The sequence below is a fragment of the Gigantopelta aegis genome, chromosome 11 (assembly GCF_016097555.1).
Source record: "Gigantopelta aegis isolate Gae_Host chromosome 11, Gae_host_genome, whole genome shotgun sequence".
Classification (NCBI taxonomy): Eukaryota; Metazoa; Mollusca; class Gastropoda; order Neomphalida; family Peltospiridae; genus Gigantopelta; species Gigantopelta aegis.
The window spans coordinates 24,528,516-24,550,409 of NC_054709.1; the positions used below are offsets into that span (position 1 = coordinate 24,528,516).

The 21,894-nt window shown below is 37.6% G+C and overlaps 2 protein-coding genes across 2 annotated transcripts; both read right to left on the reverse strand.

Annotated features, from left to right (window-relative positions):
* Nucleotides 1-5,426: 5,426 nt before the first annotated feature.
* On the reverse strand, nucleotides 5,427-9,136 carry LOC121385698. Its single transcript, XM_041516471.1, has 3 exons — nucleotides 9,006-9,136; nucleotides 7,669-7,756; nucleotides 5,427-6,566 (listed from the first exon to the last, which is right to left on the reverse strand). The coding sequence occupies exons 2-3, from the start codon at nucleotides 7,710-7,712 to the stop codon at nucleotides 5,768-5,770; spliced, it is 843 nt and encodes a 280-aa protein (XP_041372405.1). The 5' UTR covers nucleotides 7,713-7,756; nucleotides 9,006-9,136; the 3' UTR covers nucleotides 5,427-5,767.
* Nucleotides 9,137-9,694: 558 nt separating this feature from the next.
* Nucleotides 9,695-20,603, reverse strand: LOC121385103. Its single transcript, XM_041515639.1, has 8 exons — nucleotides 20,590-20,603; nucleotides 17,387-17,481; nucleotides 16,157-16,305; nucleotides 15,611-15,734; nucleotides 14,933-15,070; nucleotides 12,499-12,675; nucleotides 11,454-11,588; nucleotides 9,695-9,705 (listed from the first exon to the last, which is right to left on the reverse strand). The coding sequence occupies exons 1-8, from the start codon at nucleotides 20,601-20,603 to the stop codon at nucleotides 9,695-9,697; spliced, it is 843 nt and encodes a 280-aa protein (XP_041371573.1).
* Between the last annotated feature and the right edge of the window lie 1,291 nt (nucleotides 20,604-21,894).

The window sequence follows — 21,894 nt, forward strand, 5'->3', positions numbered from 1 at the left end:
GGCACACCATGGGGCGCAGATCGTAAAACACTGCTCATGATCTTTGAGGCCTTTATAGTGTCCAGGCTGCAGTATGGTGCCCAGGCCTTTGGTTGTGCTAGCCAGACCCAGCTCAGAAAACTTTGACAGCGTATATGGTAGGGCACACAAAATAATTGTTGGGTAAACTATCTGTACGCCGTATGATAGTGTAATGGTTGAGCTGGGTGTTATGCCTTTGGCCCTTAGGAGGATCAGGCAAGGTTTGAAATATATTAATAAAATCCGTAGTCTGGTGCCTGATTCTCCAGTCAACCAACTTAAACCAATACAGATTAATAATATAAACAGAGATAGGGACATATCTGTTGTTTCTTATTTGAATAAATTTGCTAGTGACTTTGGGATAGTTGGTCTTCCCCTGAGTAGAATAGGGATTAATCCTGATCTCCCATGGCAAACCAGCATCCCACAAGTTCATTACCACGTCAGGGAAGAGATTAGTAAAACGGATAATATTAATTTTAAGAAAATAATTTTTCAGGCAGTGGTTGGGGACTTCTACCCGGATGTAATTCAGGGTTATACAGACGAATCGAAGGACCCAATCACTGAGAAAACAGGCATGGCCTTCATAATTAAAAATGTAAATCTTTCTAAACACCCTATAGCTATTAGGGTTAGGCTATCGGATAATATTTCGGTTTATACTTCTGAACTTATGGCCATACTGTATTCCCTGAAGTGGATCGAAAGATATCATAAAAATAACGGCCCAAACAGATATGTCCTCTTCTCTTACAGTCTTAGTGCCCTGCAGGCAATTCATGGAGCCCATAGTGTCAGACCGGAAATTATACAAAACATTTATAAAATTTATAAGAATGTTATAGGTAAAGGAATTGAACTCATCATGGAATGGGTTCCGGCGCATATTGGGATAGCCGGCAATGAATTGGCTGATGCGAATGCTAAAAGGAGCTTGCAGGATCTCGTGGTCGGTGTTCCAGTGGAACATAATTTCAATGAAATTAATTCTATAGCTGAGCCACACTTTGGACGTCTGTGGCAGACAGAGTGGGACCACATAAACAGAGTGTGGCATGCATATATTAAACCAAGGGCGACTACTCCTGGACCGGTTTGATTTAATGTAAAAGCTACAAAAATTATTGCAAGACTTAGAATGGGTGTCTCTTCGGCTCTAAATGATTTTAAATTTAAAATTAACAAAATAAATTCACACAACTGTTTGGTATGTCATAAAATTGAAGATGCAAATCACTTTTTGGTTGACTTTACCAAACATTCTAAAAGTAGACTGAAATTGGTTAATTACTTGAATAAAATTAATTTGAATTTTAATGCGTTTAATATTTTGAAGCCCCCTAAAGAACATAAAATGGCAATTGACAGGTTGTTAGTCGCCTTTGTATATCAATCTAAAATTAATATTTAATGAACTTAGACGTCTTCTGGTCCTCGTGTGGTCATTGCTAAGGCATTGTTAGATAGGAGCGAAAGTGACCGCTCGGGGATCTAGAATTACAATGTATGTCTATTTAGTAACCTGTTTAATTAATTGGTGGGCGCAGCAGTAGCACTGATATTTATTAGTAGCCTCCGCTCCCTTATGGAGTTGAAAGGACGTTGCCTGTGCCCTTATAGTCCGGTCCTCAATTCTCTCTTCCGTGTGCAATGTCGTGCCTGGCGGGCTTCGGATTCGTTGTAACTTTATTTATTTTAACACTGTACCGGTTTTTACTTGTAATTATAAATATTTTAATATATATATTATTGTTGTAAAGTTTACTTTATGTATGGTGATGGATGAATGTTTCATTACTTCGGGTTGATGGTAGGGGGAGTGTTATCTGGCAGTAACAGCCCCCCTTTTCGCCGGCCAAATATATTGTATAAAATGTTTTAATTCTTAGTTTTGGTGTTATTTTTTAAAAATTGTTAGATTACAAGCGTGCTCGTTTTAATTTGTTTTAATTTATTTTATTCATGTTTTTAATCTATTGAAATAAAAAGAAGCCGGAGTTTAATAGGGCGGTGCGCTGCGCCTATCCTAGGGGATGTAACCTGGTTCTATACCTCGATTTCATCCTCTAGTATTCTAAATTAAAGGGTGCCAGCTTCTAGTGAATGACATAACGTTCTGTTTCTCGTGGTCAACGGAGAGGCGCCTCTGGACTTCAGGATCGTCAAGATACGTTTTCGCTCTGCCAGACTCACCGGACGCAAACTTTCCTTTCCTCTTCCAATATACCTTTATGATCTCAACCTTTAGGGGGCACCGAGACTGGAGGGCACGACGGTTGGGTTGGCTGGGGGGAGTTCTGGGTGGGTAGGTGGTATGCCACCGGAAATAGGTTAGGTGCCATAGGGCGTAGGCGGTTTCGGCCCTGTTCCGGCCACACTGAAGTTCCCGATACGATGGTTGCCCCTTTTAACACTCTGACCCCTACTAAATAAACTTCCTGTGGCCGTGGCCGTGGCCCAACCTCCTGGGAAACTAACCCCCTTTAAACCTCATAGGGCTAATTTAAAGAGTTGTATATGGTATATATTGTTTTCAATTTTAGAAATGCCCGATTTAAAAATGGCGATCTAAAAGCATAAGTAAAATTTTATATAATTATTATTTTAGTATTAGAAACGGCGCATCAAAAATAATAATTGTAAAGTCCCAACATCCCCAATTGGCTTAATTTCAAAATTGACCCAAGTAATTTCTGCCCCGGATTGGGCTCTTGGCCTCCAGAAGCCGAACGCGGGGTGGACATGCTCGAAACCTTAGTGGTATATGAGCATGTTAAAAACATTACATTACATTACATCAAACTGAAAACTTTACACATTAGGAGGTATCCATCCATAGGTGACAAAATTCAGTTTTGGTCAAAAATATTTACTTACCACGAGGATTCCTTTAAACATATCTTGCTGGTGGTGGAGATATGTTTAGTTGTTGCATGGGCTCAAGGAACTGTAGAGAATGGTTTCAGCTGTTTACGTGAAATGATGCCAGAACAACGTTCCACTCTTTCCAATTCTGCATTGGGAGATCTTCTTTTGCTAAAACTGAATATATCAGTTTGCAGTCAGTTTTCCCCAGAAGGTGACTATGAGGAATATGTACTCAGCAAAATGGAGATGGGCTTTGAAAGCCCAGGATCAAGCATCCCCACATCCGCCAAAGAAGCATAGAGTGGAACATAATGAAAGTGACTCTAGTTCTGACGAATTACATGTATGCATTGATGACAGTGGTAGAGATGATTTTGAAGATGATGCTGATGATGACGATGCTAAAAATTATGATGATGATGATGGTGATAAAATCAAGACAATGTAAAACCAGTGAGTGACCATCCTAATTTGTAAGATGGATAGTTTCATATCACTATAATTATGATGCTGTTTGAAATCTTAAGTTGTTTTAAATAATAAAGACACGCTTCATAATGTTTTTAATTTCTTTATTTCAGTCATAATCCTTATTATATATGTATTATTACAAATATACAAAAATCAAAAATATAATTTCTTTATTTTCAAAAAAGGGTTACGCAAAAGAAAAGGGTTACGCAGAATTTCAATTTGTGCACCCCTGGTATGGGTACGTTTGTGTGTACTTATATGTGCGTGTTTGTATTTGTTTGCATTTATGCGTGTGTGCGATGCGTGTGCGTTCCTGTGTATGCGTGCATGCGTATGGCTGTGCGTGTTACTGGCTGAAAGTATACACCTATAACTGTCATGATTTCTATGTGGTCCTTGTCGGGTGAATGTGATATCAAAACACAACTAGCATGTCCTGAATGTGACAACTGGGATCGATCCCCGTCGAAGGGCTCATTGAGCTATGTCTCGTTCCAGCCAGTGCACCACAGCTGGTATATTAAACGCCGGGGTATGTGCTATCCTTTCTTTGAGTTTTCTTTGACTATTTGTCGAAATTACCAAATGTTTGACATCCAATAGTCGATGATTAATAAATCAATATGACAAATTCAAAGAAACAAATCCTATATCTTATATCATAAACCCATGTGATAATGTAGTGTATTAACCTGATTAATAATGATATGCAAGTTTAAGTATATGCAAATTTCCAACGTCTAGGTAATAATGAAGTGCTGTCAATGTTTACAAACCAACACGAGCTGTACGCCTGAGTGTAACGTTATCATAAGATTTAGTTAAAATGCTTGACGTCAAACTAACTTGTGCTAATCGTGATGCCGTCATATTAACAAAGACCGTGATATGTACTATCCTGTTTGTGGGATGGTGCATATAAAAGATCCCTTGTTGCTAATCGAAAAGAGTAGCCCATGAAGTGGCGAAAACGTGTTTCCTCTCTCAATGTCTGTGTGGTCCTTAACCATATGTCTGACGCAATATAACCGTAAATAAAATGTGTTGAGTGCGTCATTAACTAAAACATGTCTTTATTTTTAGTACTGTAATTGACTAAATAGCTAATGAAAATTTTATTTTGGAAGTGCTATAGGATAAATAGAATTCGCTTCTCGTGTTTTTTAATTCGTAAAATATCAACCTCGTCTAGTTAGTCGGCATTTAACGTAGACTCTGTTGATATTTTCCATATTAAAAACCCACTCGTGACGAATCCTCTATATAAACAATTCCTTATTGAATTACGAGATAGTATAGACACAGTAATTTTGTTCTATGACTACCATAAAGTCTTGACTTGAACGGATAGGACAGGACAAAGATCAACAACTGAAAAAAACCCAAAACCCAAAATCAAATAAACAAACAAAAACAATGGGTTGGTGCAATTATATATTTGTTTTTTCTTTTCTTCGTCCTTTATTTCTTGCTTTCCTTTCTTTCTTTCCTGTGTCCATTCTTTAATTCGTTTTGTTTTCACTTCTAACTTATATTATAAAACAGTGGATTTCCTATCTTTCTTTATGTGGACCAAATGACCATATGCTAGACAGCAACTAGCTGTAGTTGAAAATGTGCCGAGTGTCATGAAACAAAACAGAATTTCATTTCATTTCAGTCATATGGGGGAGGAGGGGGGGGGGAGGAGGCGGGACGTAACCCAGTGGTAAGGCGCTTGTCTGATACGCAGTCCGATCGACGCCGTCAATGGGCGTATTGGACTATTTCTTATTGCAGCCAGTGCCCCACGACTAGTTTTGTTTTGGGGTTTTCTTTGAGTGTTTTTTTTTTTTTTTTGGGGGGGGGGGGGGTATTTGTTTTGTTGGAGGTATTTGGGGATTGTTTTGGGAAGGGGGTTGGTGCAATTATTCATTCATTCAACTTATTTTCGTGCTTTATCCAATTAAGGTCCACGCTCTCCGTCCTGGCTATCTGGGCTGTCTGTCCAGGACAGTGTTTTAATTGTTAGTTGTTAGTGGTTAATGAGAAAGAAGTCAGTGTAGTGATCTTACACCTACCCATTTAGTCGTTAAAACTCGCTCTGGGTGGCAGTCGGTACCGGGCTGCGAACCCAGTACCTATCACCCTTATTTCCGATGGCCTAACCACGACACCACTGAGGCCGGTGGAGTATATAAATGATCACGTGTTATTGATGGAAACATGTAGCTGGTTATACTCTCTATGCCTATATGTCAAAATTACCATATGTTTATAATAACTAATAAATCAATATGTTCTAGTGGTATCGTTAAACAAAACAAACTTTGACTTTTTCAGTCATATGTGTCACCTTGACCGTGAATGCCACTGACAGTTTCACGCGTGACTGTCCGGATTATTAGGGTCCACATGGCTATAAGTCGCGTCGAAATGTGAACGTTGTCCTGTCATAGGTGTCAGCTTCTCTCGCACTCTGAATATGACTGTGTGCTTCGTCGTCATTCCCTTGATAATCCTTCACATGCGTACTGTGTAGCTCGTCATAATCGTCCTCCTCGTCGTTTTTTCCTAGTTGTTTCCCGTCCACGTGATTGTACGTCTCGTCATTCGTAGTAAACACGTCTGCTTTTGTTGTATCGTATGTGTCAAGGCTGCCACCAGCAACACCTCGACTGTGAATGTGACTGTACGTTTCACTGTTACTCGTCTGTTGACCTTCCATCTGGGTACTGGCGTGTAATTCATCATAATCATCATCCTCTGCATTCTCAAACTTCTTCTCATTCATATGGCTATACGTCGCGTTATTTAATGGTGCTACTTTTGTATTCGTTGCTAGATCGTAAGGATCATCAGCACTCACAGAAGCATCACCCAGACTGTGAATGTGACTGTATGCGTTCATGCCATCTCCTTGCTGACTCTTTGCTCCAGTGTTATCATACAGTTCATCATAGTCACCATCCTCATCTTCATGTACGGTACTAGGACCCACAGCTACTCTGAAGAGTGATGGTTTGGAATATTCGTAGTCTGGGATTCCATGTTGGGTATTCTCACCTCCCAGCCCAGTCTCAGATCGAGAAGAATATTCGTTAGCATGATGGTCAGACTGAACACGTTGATCACCAGTCAGTTCAAAGCCGTCCTCACCTGAATGTGCGTGGGTATCAGCGTCAGATGATTTGTCTTTAAAGCAACCACATTTCATTCTGAAATAAACAAGGTAATAACGTTTTTATTACACACATGGTTAAAGATATGTTGGTATATATCGAAGTGTTACGTCCCACTAGATTGTGGAGTAACACTTTGACGTCGATTGACGCACAACGACCTTATTGAAACGTCAACCAAACTAGATCAGTGATATAATTAAATTCGATTGTGGGTAATAAATAGCATATTAAACTTGCTACCATTTCGTTTTATATGTATGTCCTCGTGAAATATTTTGCGTTGTCAATTGAAAATTATTTCACTCAGGACATAAACATGATAGGAAATGGAAGCTCGTTTAATATCCCGTCAATTTATTATAAACGTGAATCACAAAACCGTTATTCATGGTCAAAACCGTATATATGCACGATGTAGAGTCGAATAAGGATTTGGCAAAATAGTGGTTGATACCTTGGATCTCTGTCTAGTGCCTCGTCTATAGGAGGACAACCACTTCCGAGGAGATGTTTTACTGGACAGTGTATTCCTCCTGCACCGCTGAAAGAGAGCTGCCACTCACATACTATTTATAAACTCAAAAACTAGCACAGGACAGAGCTCATTGGAATGAATATGCTGTTAAGATTTGCACTCGTGAACCTCTGACAGAACAATGATGATTTCAATTACATTTTGTTTTTAAATGTTAAAAGCAAAATATACAAACTTCCGTATGTATATACTAAGGGCTTCTAGATTATGGTAGCCCCACTCCCTTGGCTAGTGATATTCAGTGTTGGGATAATAAATAACTACCATCACCATGCCCGATGGCTAGTGAATTGTCAAATGCTGCATTTAAGTCTATTTTGTAAATGTGAATATCCTGCCCTTTCCTCCCCTTAAATATAACGGTGTTTAAGCACTATCTCCTTCTTTAGGTGACATATCCAATTATTCCTATTGATAACATTGTATTTACTTGAAGTAGGGCTAGTGAATTTTTAATAATGGTTAGTAAAACTTTTAAATCACTGATCCCATGGCGAGTGGATTTTTATAACAATTCTAGAAACTCTGTATACGTACTTAAATCTGAATGAATTGTCAAACTGTTTCCTCGTTTGCATAATACTATTAATAACAGCAAACCTTTTCATCCATACCACCGCCAACAGTACCGACACCACCAACATAACAACAGCTACGGCAGCTACAGTTCCACCTATGACTGCGTCATCTGAAAAAACAAAAGACAAAGCAGAATACTTGCATACTAAATAGTGACTACTTTGCATGGCTACATAACATGTTAATAGATCGTGTGATTGTAATGATCTGGGGAAAATTAAAAAATGATGTATATTCATTAAACAATGACAGTTCTGCAGTGTATATTTTACGTTATGCTCCATATAGGATATGCTATGCTACTGGTTCATACAGAGAATGTGACATTTTTAAAAAAGCAGGACTGTCACATCTTCAAAACACTCCAAAATTGATGTATGCATTTTCAGTCGTCAAAAACATGCCAACAGCAACTTTACATTAACAGTTGTCCAGTGTTATGAAAAAAAAAAAAAAAAAAAAAAAAAACTCCCCCACAAAACCAGTCATGCACTAGTTTATTTTTATTTAAGGATATCCGACGTTGTTCTCATTCAAAACGACACCCCATCACACATTTATACGTCATTATACGAAATTATATGGAAATTGATTTGGTAGTATACACCCTAGAGTGAGTTTATGTATCAATTGATGCAAGTCCTTATCAGACTGAGTCCGTGTGTCCGGCAAAGATCCAGAATTATTGTCCGTGCTACGTGACCTGTTCGTGTTGTGTATCGAGGGGAGGGATCTTTTATTTGTCACTGACATGATAGAACACGGTGCCGGATTTATAAGGGACAAATAGGGCAATTGCCCCAGGCCTCCCTGCCAGTGCCCCCCCCCCCCCCCAAACTAAGGACTTCTTTTATAAAAAAAATGTAATAATTATAAAATGTTATGTGACATATAATTTGATTTCTATGTTGAGGGGCCCCCAAGCCTGAAGTTCACCGGGCTCCTCAAGGTCACAACACAACATATCCTTTGGAGAAATACTTGGTAAGACACTGGTTGGGTGTATTCGAGGGTGATGGAGGCTACAACCCACCGTACCTCAGGCGAATGGACAATCACCGAGCTACATTCAGCCCCTTTAAAATTCGTTTTACCTTGACCCTATGGACGGTTACGAGTTCAAAACCAGGGCCGTACAAACGATATAGGATCTTGTCAACACGTGTATTTTTTAGCTAAACGGTCACTTTGTCGTAATTTGAAAACTAAGAGGCGTGTCAAAAATGGAGTAAATGACTGTATAATGAAAAATCAAACATAACTATAACTACTAGTAATTGAAAGAATATTACAAAACAAGACATGTTAAAGTAATTTATGGATTGCACAATAATATTTATAACATTGTAAGTAAATACCTGTGTTATTTGACACTGTTGAGATTGGGACTAGAGAAGGCGAAGTAGAAGATGACAGTGTAGTCGAGAGTCTATCTGGAAAATGTGATAGTCTTTGTTTTACATACGTTATAACATTCTTATCTTCCCGTTTTTACTAAATAACTTTGCATCGTCCGAATAGTAGTTAGGCATATGGGTAGCAAGAAGGGCGGTGTTTAGCGCAGTCGGTTGAGAGCTTGCCTGAGGTGCTTGCGTCGCAGGGTCGAACCACCTCAGTGGATCCGTTTAACTGATTTGTTTTTTTCTTGTTCCAACCAATGCACCACAACTGGTCAAAGGTCGTGGTATGTGCTTTCCTGTCTGTGGGAAAGTGCATATAAAAGATCACATGCTGCATTAGGAAAAATGAGGCTACGAGTCAGAATTACCAAATTTTTGACATCCAGTTAGTTAATTATTATGATTAGTTCATCAATAAACAAAGCAAACAAAACAAAGGATTTAAAATGAAAGCCTGTTTAAGTAAACGAATGACGCAGTGTCATGTTTTTAATCAATTTGACTCTTGACTAAAAGGGTTGCATAATGGAAAATATTTGAAATATGAGTTTGTAAATTTACTGGTACCATACCTTTGTAGCTATTAAAAATACCTTCCATTTTGTGGCTAAAATAACAACCGCTATCAAACATGAGAAGACGATGTGTCACGAGGATCCTATAATACCCGTAAATGAATGAAACACGATTATCAAAATATATCTCCTAACTGTACATCTATTATATCTTTCTGTAACGGGCGGTTATACCCTAGTGGCTCGTCTCTAGGTATGATCAGAGATACGATCTTATATAAAGTATGTATAATATAGCACGTTTAGTTCACTAGAAAACACAACAAAAACACAATACACTTTGGAATCTGTATTAACCTACGCTGACAAATGTACTGCCGCAGTAGTTAATTAACAACAACAAATAATAACAACCCAGAACTGATCACTTAATTAGTTAATCTCTATGTGTCTAGTTTACACAATATGCTAATCACTTCACCGTGACACAACACCCACACGTGTAATAATTGAGAAACGCTTCCAGGGGAACTTAATTAATAAAGGAATTATAACTCTATTCCTAACTGGTTAATTTTTAATTAACCCTTAACTACTAATTCGGTAACCTTGTAACACAGAATTAATACTGGTACCTATCACAATAAAGACAATAACCTACAGTTTACCTAGGTCTTCTAGGATGACTGGCTAAGCTTTATATTACCAAATACTCGTATAATGTTAGAACAAAAAGTCTACGATTTACTTCGTCAGATGACCGAAGACACTGTCTAAAGAATATTGGTATAATACTGTATTAAAATATTTAAAGTCACATCAATCACATCAAGGTTATACAACAGAGCCGAAAATGTATAATTACCAAGTCCAAACGGACGCGCTCCCTGGAAGCCTTCCAATATGTTTCTCCCCGATATCTCTAAAAACCCTAGCTATTTATCATAAAAATCCGAATATCGCCTGGGGATACATCGCGGCACCGAATACCTACAAGTGATATTTCCACAGCGACCAAGACGGAAATTTTTCTTAGATGGCCAGACTTGGTGACGCCTAGTCGCCAAATCACGGTCATAAAAAGCCGCACTTGCGGAGGTATTACGTAACTACTGGCCACATGGCCTCCGCACTTGGGCTGGGTGTGTATTAGGCACAGCTCGACCACGGTCGCGCGGAGGTATTACGTAACAAAGTGCCCATCTGGGCTTAAATGCATATTGGAACTGCACACGGCCCTCTAAAACAATTAATATAGCCACAGGCGAAAAGAAATTAAGAGCATGTTCCGTCACACGATGGTTACATGAATGCTAAATGAAAAATGTATTGGAACTTGGAAGCATTTTTACAACAGGTGCAGATATATTTAACTTTAGAGGAGAAACCAAGTATGCATATGCATATAAACACATACTGAAACTTTAAGAAACGAAAAACGTGTAATTTTAGAATTAATAAAAAAAAAACGTGATTACTCGTGCTAACTGGAGCCAGCCATTTTGTTTCTTTTTCGTCCAGTACTCTAGCCTGGAAGGATGTGACGTCAGCTCCTAGCACCTGCTGTATGCAGAGTATAAACAGGCGCAGCTATTTACGACAAGGCGCATTGCTTTAATCAACCTGACTTGTAAAACAACATAAATGACTTGTAATATAATAAATTATTCAACTAAATATATTTCAATTTGCTTTAACAGAAGGAAATGGGGTCATAGTATATTTATCTCTAAATAACCAAAGATGAATGCATACTATTAGGCCTATTGGTACGTTGGAGCAAAAACGACCATCCACGATACCCAAGTGATAATTTTCTTTTCTTTGGGACTAGGTAATTGGTCAGATCCACCATCATTATCACCATTCATCAACATTATCAACGACTTACCAGTCTCGCGTTCATTACAAACATATTTGTACTCTGTTACACACGGTGAAACTCCCCAAAATAGAGTACCATTTTCAGATTCGACCCATAGACAGCCTGTCTCATTTGCATAGGGTATAACCATAATGCCCTCACCTGTTAAAAAATAAAACATATTGTTCTTTTTTTGTTTTGTTTTTGTTTGTTTTTTTTAATTTAAAAAAAAAAAAAAAAAAAATGTTTTGTTTAACGACACCACTAGAGCACATTGATTTCTTAATCATCGGATATTGAATGTCAAACATTTGATAATTTTCACGTAGTTTTAGTGACAAAGGCTGCTACAAGTTTCTATTAGTAGCAAGGGGTATTTTATATGCAGCATCCCAGACAGGATAGCACACACAATGGCCTTTAATATACTAGTCGTGGTGCACTGGCTGGAACGAGAATTGTTAAACAATGTATTCATAATTATTACCATTATTCGTACATTAAGAAAGACCCCCCCCCTAAAAAACAACAAAAAAACAACAACAACAACAACAAAAAATAAAAAAATAAAAACAACAAAACAAAACAATAGAAAAAACAACCAACCACCACTGCCAACACCCACCACAACTAGCCACCATTACCTGGAAGTATATAAAGTCGTTTTAATTGATAACGTAAACAACCCGGTGTCACACCAAAAATATGTTACGTGGCCTTGGTGTCTTGGACCATTGCATAAAGGATTTTAAAGGAATCAACAGGCAATAATTATATATACAATGGTACTGACTGTGCAAAAGTATATTGTATGCGATTGTAACACCCCGAGGAACCTTATCATGACTATCATACCGGTTACTACATATGGAGACCCCGTAAACATGTACGTTTCATACGATCTAAGCTAATTTTTGCAAATAATTAATATTTTGTGAAAGTGATTTAAAATACCAGAGAGCCATTAATGGTGTTATTGAAAAAGTAACGTGTGAAATGCAATCATACAGACGTATGAACACACGCGTACAGATGGTTAAAAACAAAAGTGTTTCCAAAAACCTGAACTCACCGGAAATCCATCCAACGTAACGATGACGATGTAATCCAATCCAGTACTCGGAGTCGTCAACATGTTTGTAGATTCTGTTGTAATTGGACGAGGTTAATTTAGCAAGAGAGCAGCTCGTGTTTGCAGCTGTCCAACTAATATCGTTCTCATAAAAACAAACATTGTTATTGCTGTTACCTGGAAAAAACACACAACACAAAACATGGAATATAATACATATTATTTTAGTGAGTAAAGGTATTAGTATTGCGCAGTAATGTGGTATGGTGTGGTATAGTGTAGTGGTGGTGTGAGTTAAGGAGGCCTATTAAGAATCATAACCTAATTGCCATGACCTTGACCTACTTTCCTGTGACTTTGATATCGATGTCATTGACCTTGGTTCGTGCCAGTCTGACCTTGGTGCGACGAGACAGTCTGACCTTGGTGTGAGACAGTCTGACCACTAACCACTAACGCACTGTCCTGGGCAGGTAGCTACGAGAGCTAAGATGTGTGCTCAGGACATCGTGCTTGAATCTTAATTGCATATAAGCACGAAAATAAAGTTGAACTAAACTGAATCGAAGAAAGCGATTTTTCCTTGCTATGCCTCGATGGGATAAACGCTTTCTACATGATGTGCGAGTTTGTTCCGGAATTAAATTCAGAGAGAGAGAGAGAGAGAGAGAGAGAGAGAGAGAGAGAGAGAGAGAGAGAGAGAGAGAGAGAGAGAGAGAGAGAGATTATTACATGAGCCATATGGTATCTATGAAACGAGTCTATGAAACGAGCTAACCTGTTCTGTTCTAAAAGCTATATTAAATCCACGATAACCTTCTTCAAAAATGAAATGAGAATATGTTTATCTCCTAATTCCCATTTCTATTAATATTATTTTACCATTGTATTCAGGATGTGTAGTAGATACAAAAGTAGTCCAAAATTAGCAGGTTAATGCACAGATAAATTGCCGTGAGCGAAGTATAAAGTGGTCGAAATACTGCCATACCGACCACTTTTTACCGGTCAACATCACAGGCAAATGTTTTTGCCCGTCGTCCCATCGGACCGGCAATTATCGTATTTGGTCCGGCATATTTTGATTTCTGCCGGCAAAATTTGTAGCGATCGTTCTATCGACTGAGCTATAACCCGCCCCAACATATATAATTCCCTGTTTGTAAAACATTATACAACCCAGGCGATCGTTCTGTCGACTGAGCTATAACCCGCCCCAACATATATAAGTCCCTGTTTGTAAAACATTATACAACCCAGGCGATCGTTCTGTCGACTGAGCTATAACCCGCCCCAACATATATAATTCCCTGTTTGTAAAACATTATACAACCCAGGCGATCGTTCTGTCGACTGAGCTATAACCCGCCCCAACATATATAAGTCCCTGTTTGTAAAACATTATACAACCCAGGCGATCGTTCTGTCGACTGAGCTATAACCCGCCCCAACATATATAAGTCCCTGTTTGTAAAACATTATACAACCCAGGCGATCGTTCTGTCGACTGAGCTATAACCCGCCCCAACATATATAATTCCCTGTTTGTAAAACATTATACAACCCAGGCGATCGTTCTATCGACTGAGCTATAACCCGCCCCAACATATATAATTCCCTGCTTGTAAAACATTATACATCCAACACAGGCGATCGTTCTACCGACTGAGCTATAACCCGCCCCAACATATATAATTCCCTGCTTGTAAAACATTATACAACCCAGGCGATCGTTCTACCGACTGAGCTATAACCCGCCCCAACATATATAATTCCCTGTTTGTAAAACATTATACAACCCAGGCGATCGTTCTACCGACTGAGCTATAACCCGCCCCAACATATATAATTCCCTGTTTGTAAAACATTATACAACCCAGGCGATCGTTCTACCGACTGAGCTATAACCCGCCCCAACATATATAATTCCCTGTTTTTAAAACATTATACAACCCAGGCGATCGTTCTATCGACTGAGCTATAACCCGCCACAACATATATAATTCCCTGTTTGTAAAACATATGACTTTAAAGGCGCACACCCTAATTTTAACCCGTAAAAATGGACACTAAGTTTAGTTAATTTACAAACCTGTAACTCAATTAGATAAAGTCATAATAGAGTGAAAGAAGAGTCTGTGACGTTAAAACAGGAAATATCGTTAACAATAGACTAGAACTCAAATCAATAAACCGTTACTTCTCAGACACACGTGCGTTTTTTAAAATATGAAAAATGCAATTTTTGGTACTACAAACACCAGGATGACCAGAAACACTTCGGTTCTACGGAAATTGATAATCTAAAGAATAAAATATACGTAATGTTTGATTTCAGTGATCATAAACGGCTCTAATAGTGAAAAACATATACCGTAGTATTTAAAAACTATGCCTCAGATTAAAACTTTAAATATGAATGATACATATTTACATTTACAAATGTGTCCTTTTTCTTGCTGGCAGTTTTGTGTTGTAGCAACCATCAACCAAAGAAATTTTGATCCCATCATGTATCCACATAAACCATTGTCATTAAAGTTCCATTGCAAAAATGGCTTTTGAAAAAATTCTGAAAACAATCATAGTTACAGAATTTATGATAATGTTCATGCCACCTTAAAGCAACAACTGTTTGTTTTTAAGCAACTTAATGACAACAATATAGAAATATCTCATAATAAATTATCAAACATTTCTAAAAATAAACACAGGTCTATATGTAAAGGCCATATTCAAAATCTAGTCAATACCCAATGAACACATGTAGGATTGATGTATAATGAACACATATAAGATTGATGTATAATGAACACATATAAGATTGATGTATAATGAACACATTCAAGGTCATCAGTGTCCAGTGAACACTCACGAGGATAATACACAATAAAGACAATCAATGAACACATATATGTTCCAAGTTTTATAATGCAACATCTATTTTACTGGTTTTATATATATCAGTACTGTATTATATATTGTATATGTTTGCGGTGATATAAAAATTAAAAACAAAACAAAATATCTGAATTTATGTAAAAGATAAACAATGAATACACTCGAAGGTAATGCGTTCTCTAATGAACACGCCTGAAATTAAGGTACATACCGACTTTGTAAACACTCATCCCATGTGTGGTACCGCAGTATTCCTGAGAGTTACCCCAGCACCGGTCCTGCGCAGTGTTCTCTGTTGTGGGTTGCGCAGAGTCAAGACAAAAACATTTCGATCCCTGTTACAAATAACATTTCGAGAACAAAAATAGGAGTTGTATTATTAAATATTGTTTTATGCAAAAACATCTGGGTACAATTATCCGATAAATGTTTAAAAATAATAGTTTGGTCTTGTTTTTTACTTTCTATTCTATCATATTTTACTATTTTATTATATTTATTATTTCTACCCTGCTTGTATGTCCAGGTATTTAAAAAAAGAAGAAGAAAAAAAAAACCCCCCCACACACACAACCACACACACACACAACCACACACAACCACAATAAAAACACCCCTAAAACAACAAACGAAACATAACAAAATTAAAGGATACAATTCACAATTCAGTTTGCTTATCATCATAATTATGCCACTAAAAAGTAGCTCTATTAATGTTTGTCGTTGTTTAATTGAACATAATACATAGAATACTTACCTGAAGTCCAATATAACTTGGCTTTGAGAACAGATCTTCACATTCAGAATAGCACAATGCTACTTCATTGTCATAAGTAAATGATTTCTTCGCTTCATCGTCGGCAAGGTTTTGATAGCCCGCATAGGTAAACAGAACACTGTTATCTTCTGTAAAAGTAATGTATCAAATAAATTTAAAGGTTTTTTTATTTTTTATTTTAACGACACCACTACAGCTCGTTGATTAATTAATCATCAGTTATTGAATGTCAAACATTTGGTAATTGTGACATATAGTCTTTAGAGGAAACCCGCTACATATTTACATTTGTAGCAAGGGACCTTTTATATGCATCATCCCACAGACAGGATAACACATACCACGGCCTTTCATATGCCAGTCGTGGTACACGGGCTGGAACGAGAAATAGCCCAGTGGGCCCATCGACGGGGATCGATCCCGAACCGTCCGCACATCAAATGAGAGCTTTACCATTGGGCTACGTTTAGCCCCTGAATCAAATAATGGAATATGTTGCAATATCCTTAAATAATTCATATACATTTATATTGCATTATAAATCAATCTGAATATAACATGAAATTTGATTGGCTAATCAAATCCATATGCGACACTAAAATTTGGAAAATTTAGGGAGTCCCCGAGAGTCTATTTACTTATTCACACGCCACTTCTCTTCGTTTAGTTGATATATGTAAAAGTTTTAAAATATCACCTTTGAAACGTTTTTCAAACAAAATGCGTGTTTCTCTAAAGTTTATGACCCAAATGCTGTTTATAAGGGTATGTGACGATTACTGGAATGTCGAAGTAAATAACGGTATCTGTTCCGAATGAAATATCTTCGCTACACGTTATCGAGCACAAGGCCCCGTGCTTATAACATGTTTAGAGTCCAGACCCAATCTTTAATGGCATCACAAGCATACACTTTGTATGGCGTTGTCATGACATTACTGTCTCAGACTCTATTAGTCTGGGTTTTGTAACACCGGGTTATATCAAAACCTAGGTTTAACACTGGTTTACGTAAAACGCTGAAAAACTTGACCAAGACCCTACACCGTGGTTCATTTCACATGTGTGTGTTTTACCCGTGTTTGCAAAACCACGCTTTTTGCGTGGGTTAACCGCAGATCTGGAAAGGGGACATAAGCGAGGGATAGCTTACACGTCATCACTTTGTAGTTGGAACTTGTTACCGGTGTAGTATTAGCATTCGCGTACGAGATTGGGGATCAGCAACCTCCTTCCCCCACAGTCTGGGGCAAACCTTCGTATTCGAGCAAAAATGATGGAGATGTTTAGCAAAATGAGCTGGCCTGAAAACGTTTCACCATCATTTTACTCACGATATTAGATATAATCCATGTAAAATGCGTACAGAACCCTACATAGTTGTTGGTAATAATGCAAATATGAATAAACTTTGTTACACAGAATTGGTTATTTCCCTTTAATTTGAGCAAAAGCAAGCCTGCAAAACACACACACACACACACACACACACACACACACACACACACACACACACACATAATAAAAATAAAAAAAAAAAAAAAAATGGGACGCGTAGGCCTACGCAACGTTTTGGTCAAATTTCCAAAGCTGTAGGCCTACCTCGCCTCCCCCCCCCCCCCTTATTAAGACCAGGCAAACACGAAAGCATGTCATTGTAAGACTGCAGCCTGTGCTTTGATTATGGTGGTAACCGATCAACTTCCAATGCTAGTACTTTCCGTTTTCGCGCATTTCATACATGTGACGGAACATGCTCTTAGTTTTCGCCTGTGGCGATATTAATTGTTTTAGAGGGCCGTGTGCAGTCTCAATATGCACTTAAGCCCAGGTGGACCTTGTTACGTATTACCTCTGCGCGACGGTCGTCGAGCTGTACTTTCCAATACACACCCAGCCCAGGTGCGGAGGCCATGTGGCCAGTAGTTACGTAATACCTCCGCGCGATCATGGAATCTCTAGTCTGACCATCTAAGAAAAATATGCCGACATGGTCGCTGTGGAAATATCACTTGATAGGGGGAGAGCCGCGATGAACTCCCAGGCGATATTCGTGTTTTATGATAAATAGCTAGGGTTTTAGAGATATCAGGGAGAAACATATTGGAAGGCTTCCAGGTAAGTATCATTTCTGCTCTGTTGTATAACCTTGATGTGATTGATGTGACTTTAAATATTTTAATACTGTATTATACCAATATTATGTAGATGGTCATCTGACGCAGTAAACTGTAGGCTCACTGATCTAATATATATAAAAAGCTTAACCAGTCATCCTAGAGGACCTAGGTAAACTGTAGGTTATTGTCTTTATTGTGATAGGTACCAGTATTAATTCTGTGTTACAAGGTTACTGAATGAGTAGTTAAGGGTTAATTAAAAATTAACCAGTTAGGAATAGAGTTGTAATTCCTTTATTAATTAAGTTCTCCTGGAAGCGTTTCTCAATTATCACACGTGCGGGTGTTGTGTCACGGTGAAGTGATTAGCATAGTGTGTAACCTAGACACCTAGAGATTAACTAATTAAGTGATCAGTTCTGAATTGTTATTATTTGTTGTTGTTAATTAACTACTACGGCAGTACATTTGTCAGCGTAGGTTAATACAGATTCCAAAGTGTATTGTGTTTTTGTTGTGTTTTCTAGTGAACTAAAGGTGCTATAATAATATATACTTTATATAAGATCTTATCTCTGATCATACCTAGACGAGCCAGCGGGTATAACTGCCTGTTACAGAGAGATCTAATAGATATACAGTTAGGAGAGATATTTGGACAATTGTGTTTCATTCAGTTACGGGTATTATAGGATCCCCGTGACAATACACCATGAAGAAAATGCTTATTTTCACTATTTTAGTAAATAACTATATTTATTACCCCAGCGGTCACTCATACAGGGAAAATATTTTACATTTTTCTCATTGAGAAATATTCTGCAGTGGTGTAACGTACACTATTATTGGACGATTTGACGCTTACAAATCAATGACTTTGTCCTTACTAATAGAATATCATCACGATTTGGCAAATAAACATAATGACGCCATGTACTTTAAAGAGTTGGCGTTCACGACTGTTTTAGTGCTGAATTTATAACAAAATGTAATTTTAATGCAATTCATTAGATACATGTTTTAGCAGAATAAAGAGAACTTTTGGTTTTGAAAATTATCTGTGAACGCGATTAAAATACTGTTATAGCAATACTCAGAACAGTGTGTAAAGTGGTTTACATTGTTTCTATACATGCATATGCACATGCTTCTAAAATAAAGGCGTTTAGAGAAAAAAATAGCTGGGGTAATAAATAGAATAACAAACTCGGTTGCAGTTATTATCAGACCCCGTCCCGCCACCCGTTTATTCGCTACTGTAATGGGTTCAAAATTGTCTCTGAAAATACGTTCACATGTCATGGCTCTGCGATACTGACGTAAAACACGATTTTGTTGCCGAAATTATCCTTGAAGAAAAGTTACTTAGAGCAAACCCAGTGAAAAACCACCTCCATGGCAGGTTTAAACAAGCAATGCAATTGTAACCCAGTGTTAAACTAGGGTTATTGAAAACCAGACATGTGAAATGCACAGTAAACAAGACCCAGGGTTTAACTCAGGTTTAACCCATATGTTTCCAAAACCCACCAATAACCCAGACATATGAAATCGGCCCTGAACGTTTTATAAGCACCAGGCTAGTTGTTATGTCGCAAAGTATTCTGAATAAGCGAGATCGGTAATGACACCACACTACCATTTGTTGTGTCGTTACTTAATTATAGCAGCATAATATAGTCCGGTTTAGGAAATAGTCGCAAATATCCGGTGTACCTTCTCGGCTTTGCGTCGCCGGTAAACTTCAATTTGCGACAGTAAAACCAGCATTAACGTCCGCAAATTGTCAAACACAACATAGAATGTAATTGCAAACCTAAGGGTGCAAAATAGCACAAAGAAAACAGGAGATATTTTAATTTAAAATATTTATAGATTTTGCATAATTTTATGAACATGCATTATGTATGGAATACAAAATAAATAACAGTTTAATATTAGGACATAGAAGCTGAAAACAGCCGTAACCTGAATTCTGCTTATGCGGTGGTTACCCAGGTAACTAATTACGAATCGGTCGACTTTGAAAACCAATGTTGTACTTGGTAATGTGTGTGCTATCCTGCCTATGAGAAAGTGAATATAAAAGATCCCTTGCTGCATTAGAAACACAAATAGGGTTTTTTCTCTGATGACTACATTTTAGAATTACCAAATGTTTGACATCCAATAGCCGATGATTAATTGATCAATGTGTTTTAGTTGTGTTGTTAAAACAAAAACAAACTTTAAACTTTGGTAACGGGTTCTGTGATCATACACGTAAGATTTCGTATCTATAAATATATGTACCTGTCCATCTCCATGATGAGTGCATGACTTTTGCTCCAACCCAGTGTCTACCAGAACCAGAGGGAAGTGCTACTAATAACGAATCTTTGTCGGAGTTGTAAAGTTCTTTGCCTGCTGATCTACAGTCTTGCTTAGCACTATCCCACGTCTTTCTTCGCCGGACTTCTAGCTTATCTAAGAAAATAATTCCCAAAAATATGGACGTATCGTTTACTGGGGATAATGAACATCATTGTCCCGGTTTTTGTGTTTGTGTTTGTTCGTGTATGATTACGTGTATATGTGCGTGTTTGTATGTGCGTGTGTACGTGTGTATGTTTGCATGTCACTCAAAGTTACTTGAAGTATTAATAATTAAATTTACGTTACATTAATTACAATATAACATCATCCCATTGGTCTGGCCGTTGTGAAAGGAACGCAGGTTCGTAGTACCTCGGTTTCTGGGAAAAGTAGTCCTATCGGACATCCATACCTTAGGAACCATAGTCCTACCCGGACTTTCATACTTGGTTTACTTTTAAGGGTTGTTTCCCAAGGACTTGTATTCCTACCGGACTTAAATTCCTTCTACAGTCACATAAATACTAGTCGTCAAATTAGATGTCCGTTTGTTATACTCTGCCATTTGTACGTCCTGTCAGAAAGATACGAGAAAAAAGTGAGGTTTTAGCAGTCTTTCCTCATAGTGTGATGGATAAGTGTACGATTTTCTTAAGATTATTGTGGTTTCAAATCTCTATGTTAAAAAACATTTTTATGTTTGAGTATCAACTTAATTATTTTTTTACGCCATAGACTTGTTGATCAGATACGCGAGTGAATTTTTGTAATATAATTTAAAAAAAATATGGAGGCCAAAATTGTTTTAAAAAAAATATGTATGAAAACTGGTAACTAAAAAAAATGAGTAACATTTGGCGAACAGCAAAAGCTAATTTCAATATACAGCAATATAAACTTTAATAATGTGTTTTATAAGTTTATATTTTGAATGTAAGTCACAATCCGATTAATTGTGATTTTCTTAACCTTTGTCCGATCGGACTTCCATTCCGCAGAATCCTAGTCTGTGGGACATGTATTCCTGGTACTTCTAGTCCACAGGACTTTAAATCCTAGTATTCCTAGTTCGCTGGAATTTACTTCCGATATTTTGCTTATTACACACACACACACACACACACACACACACACACACACACACACACACACACACACAGACACACATACATACACACACATATACATGTGTGTATATATATATATATATATATATATATATATATATATATATATATATAT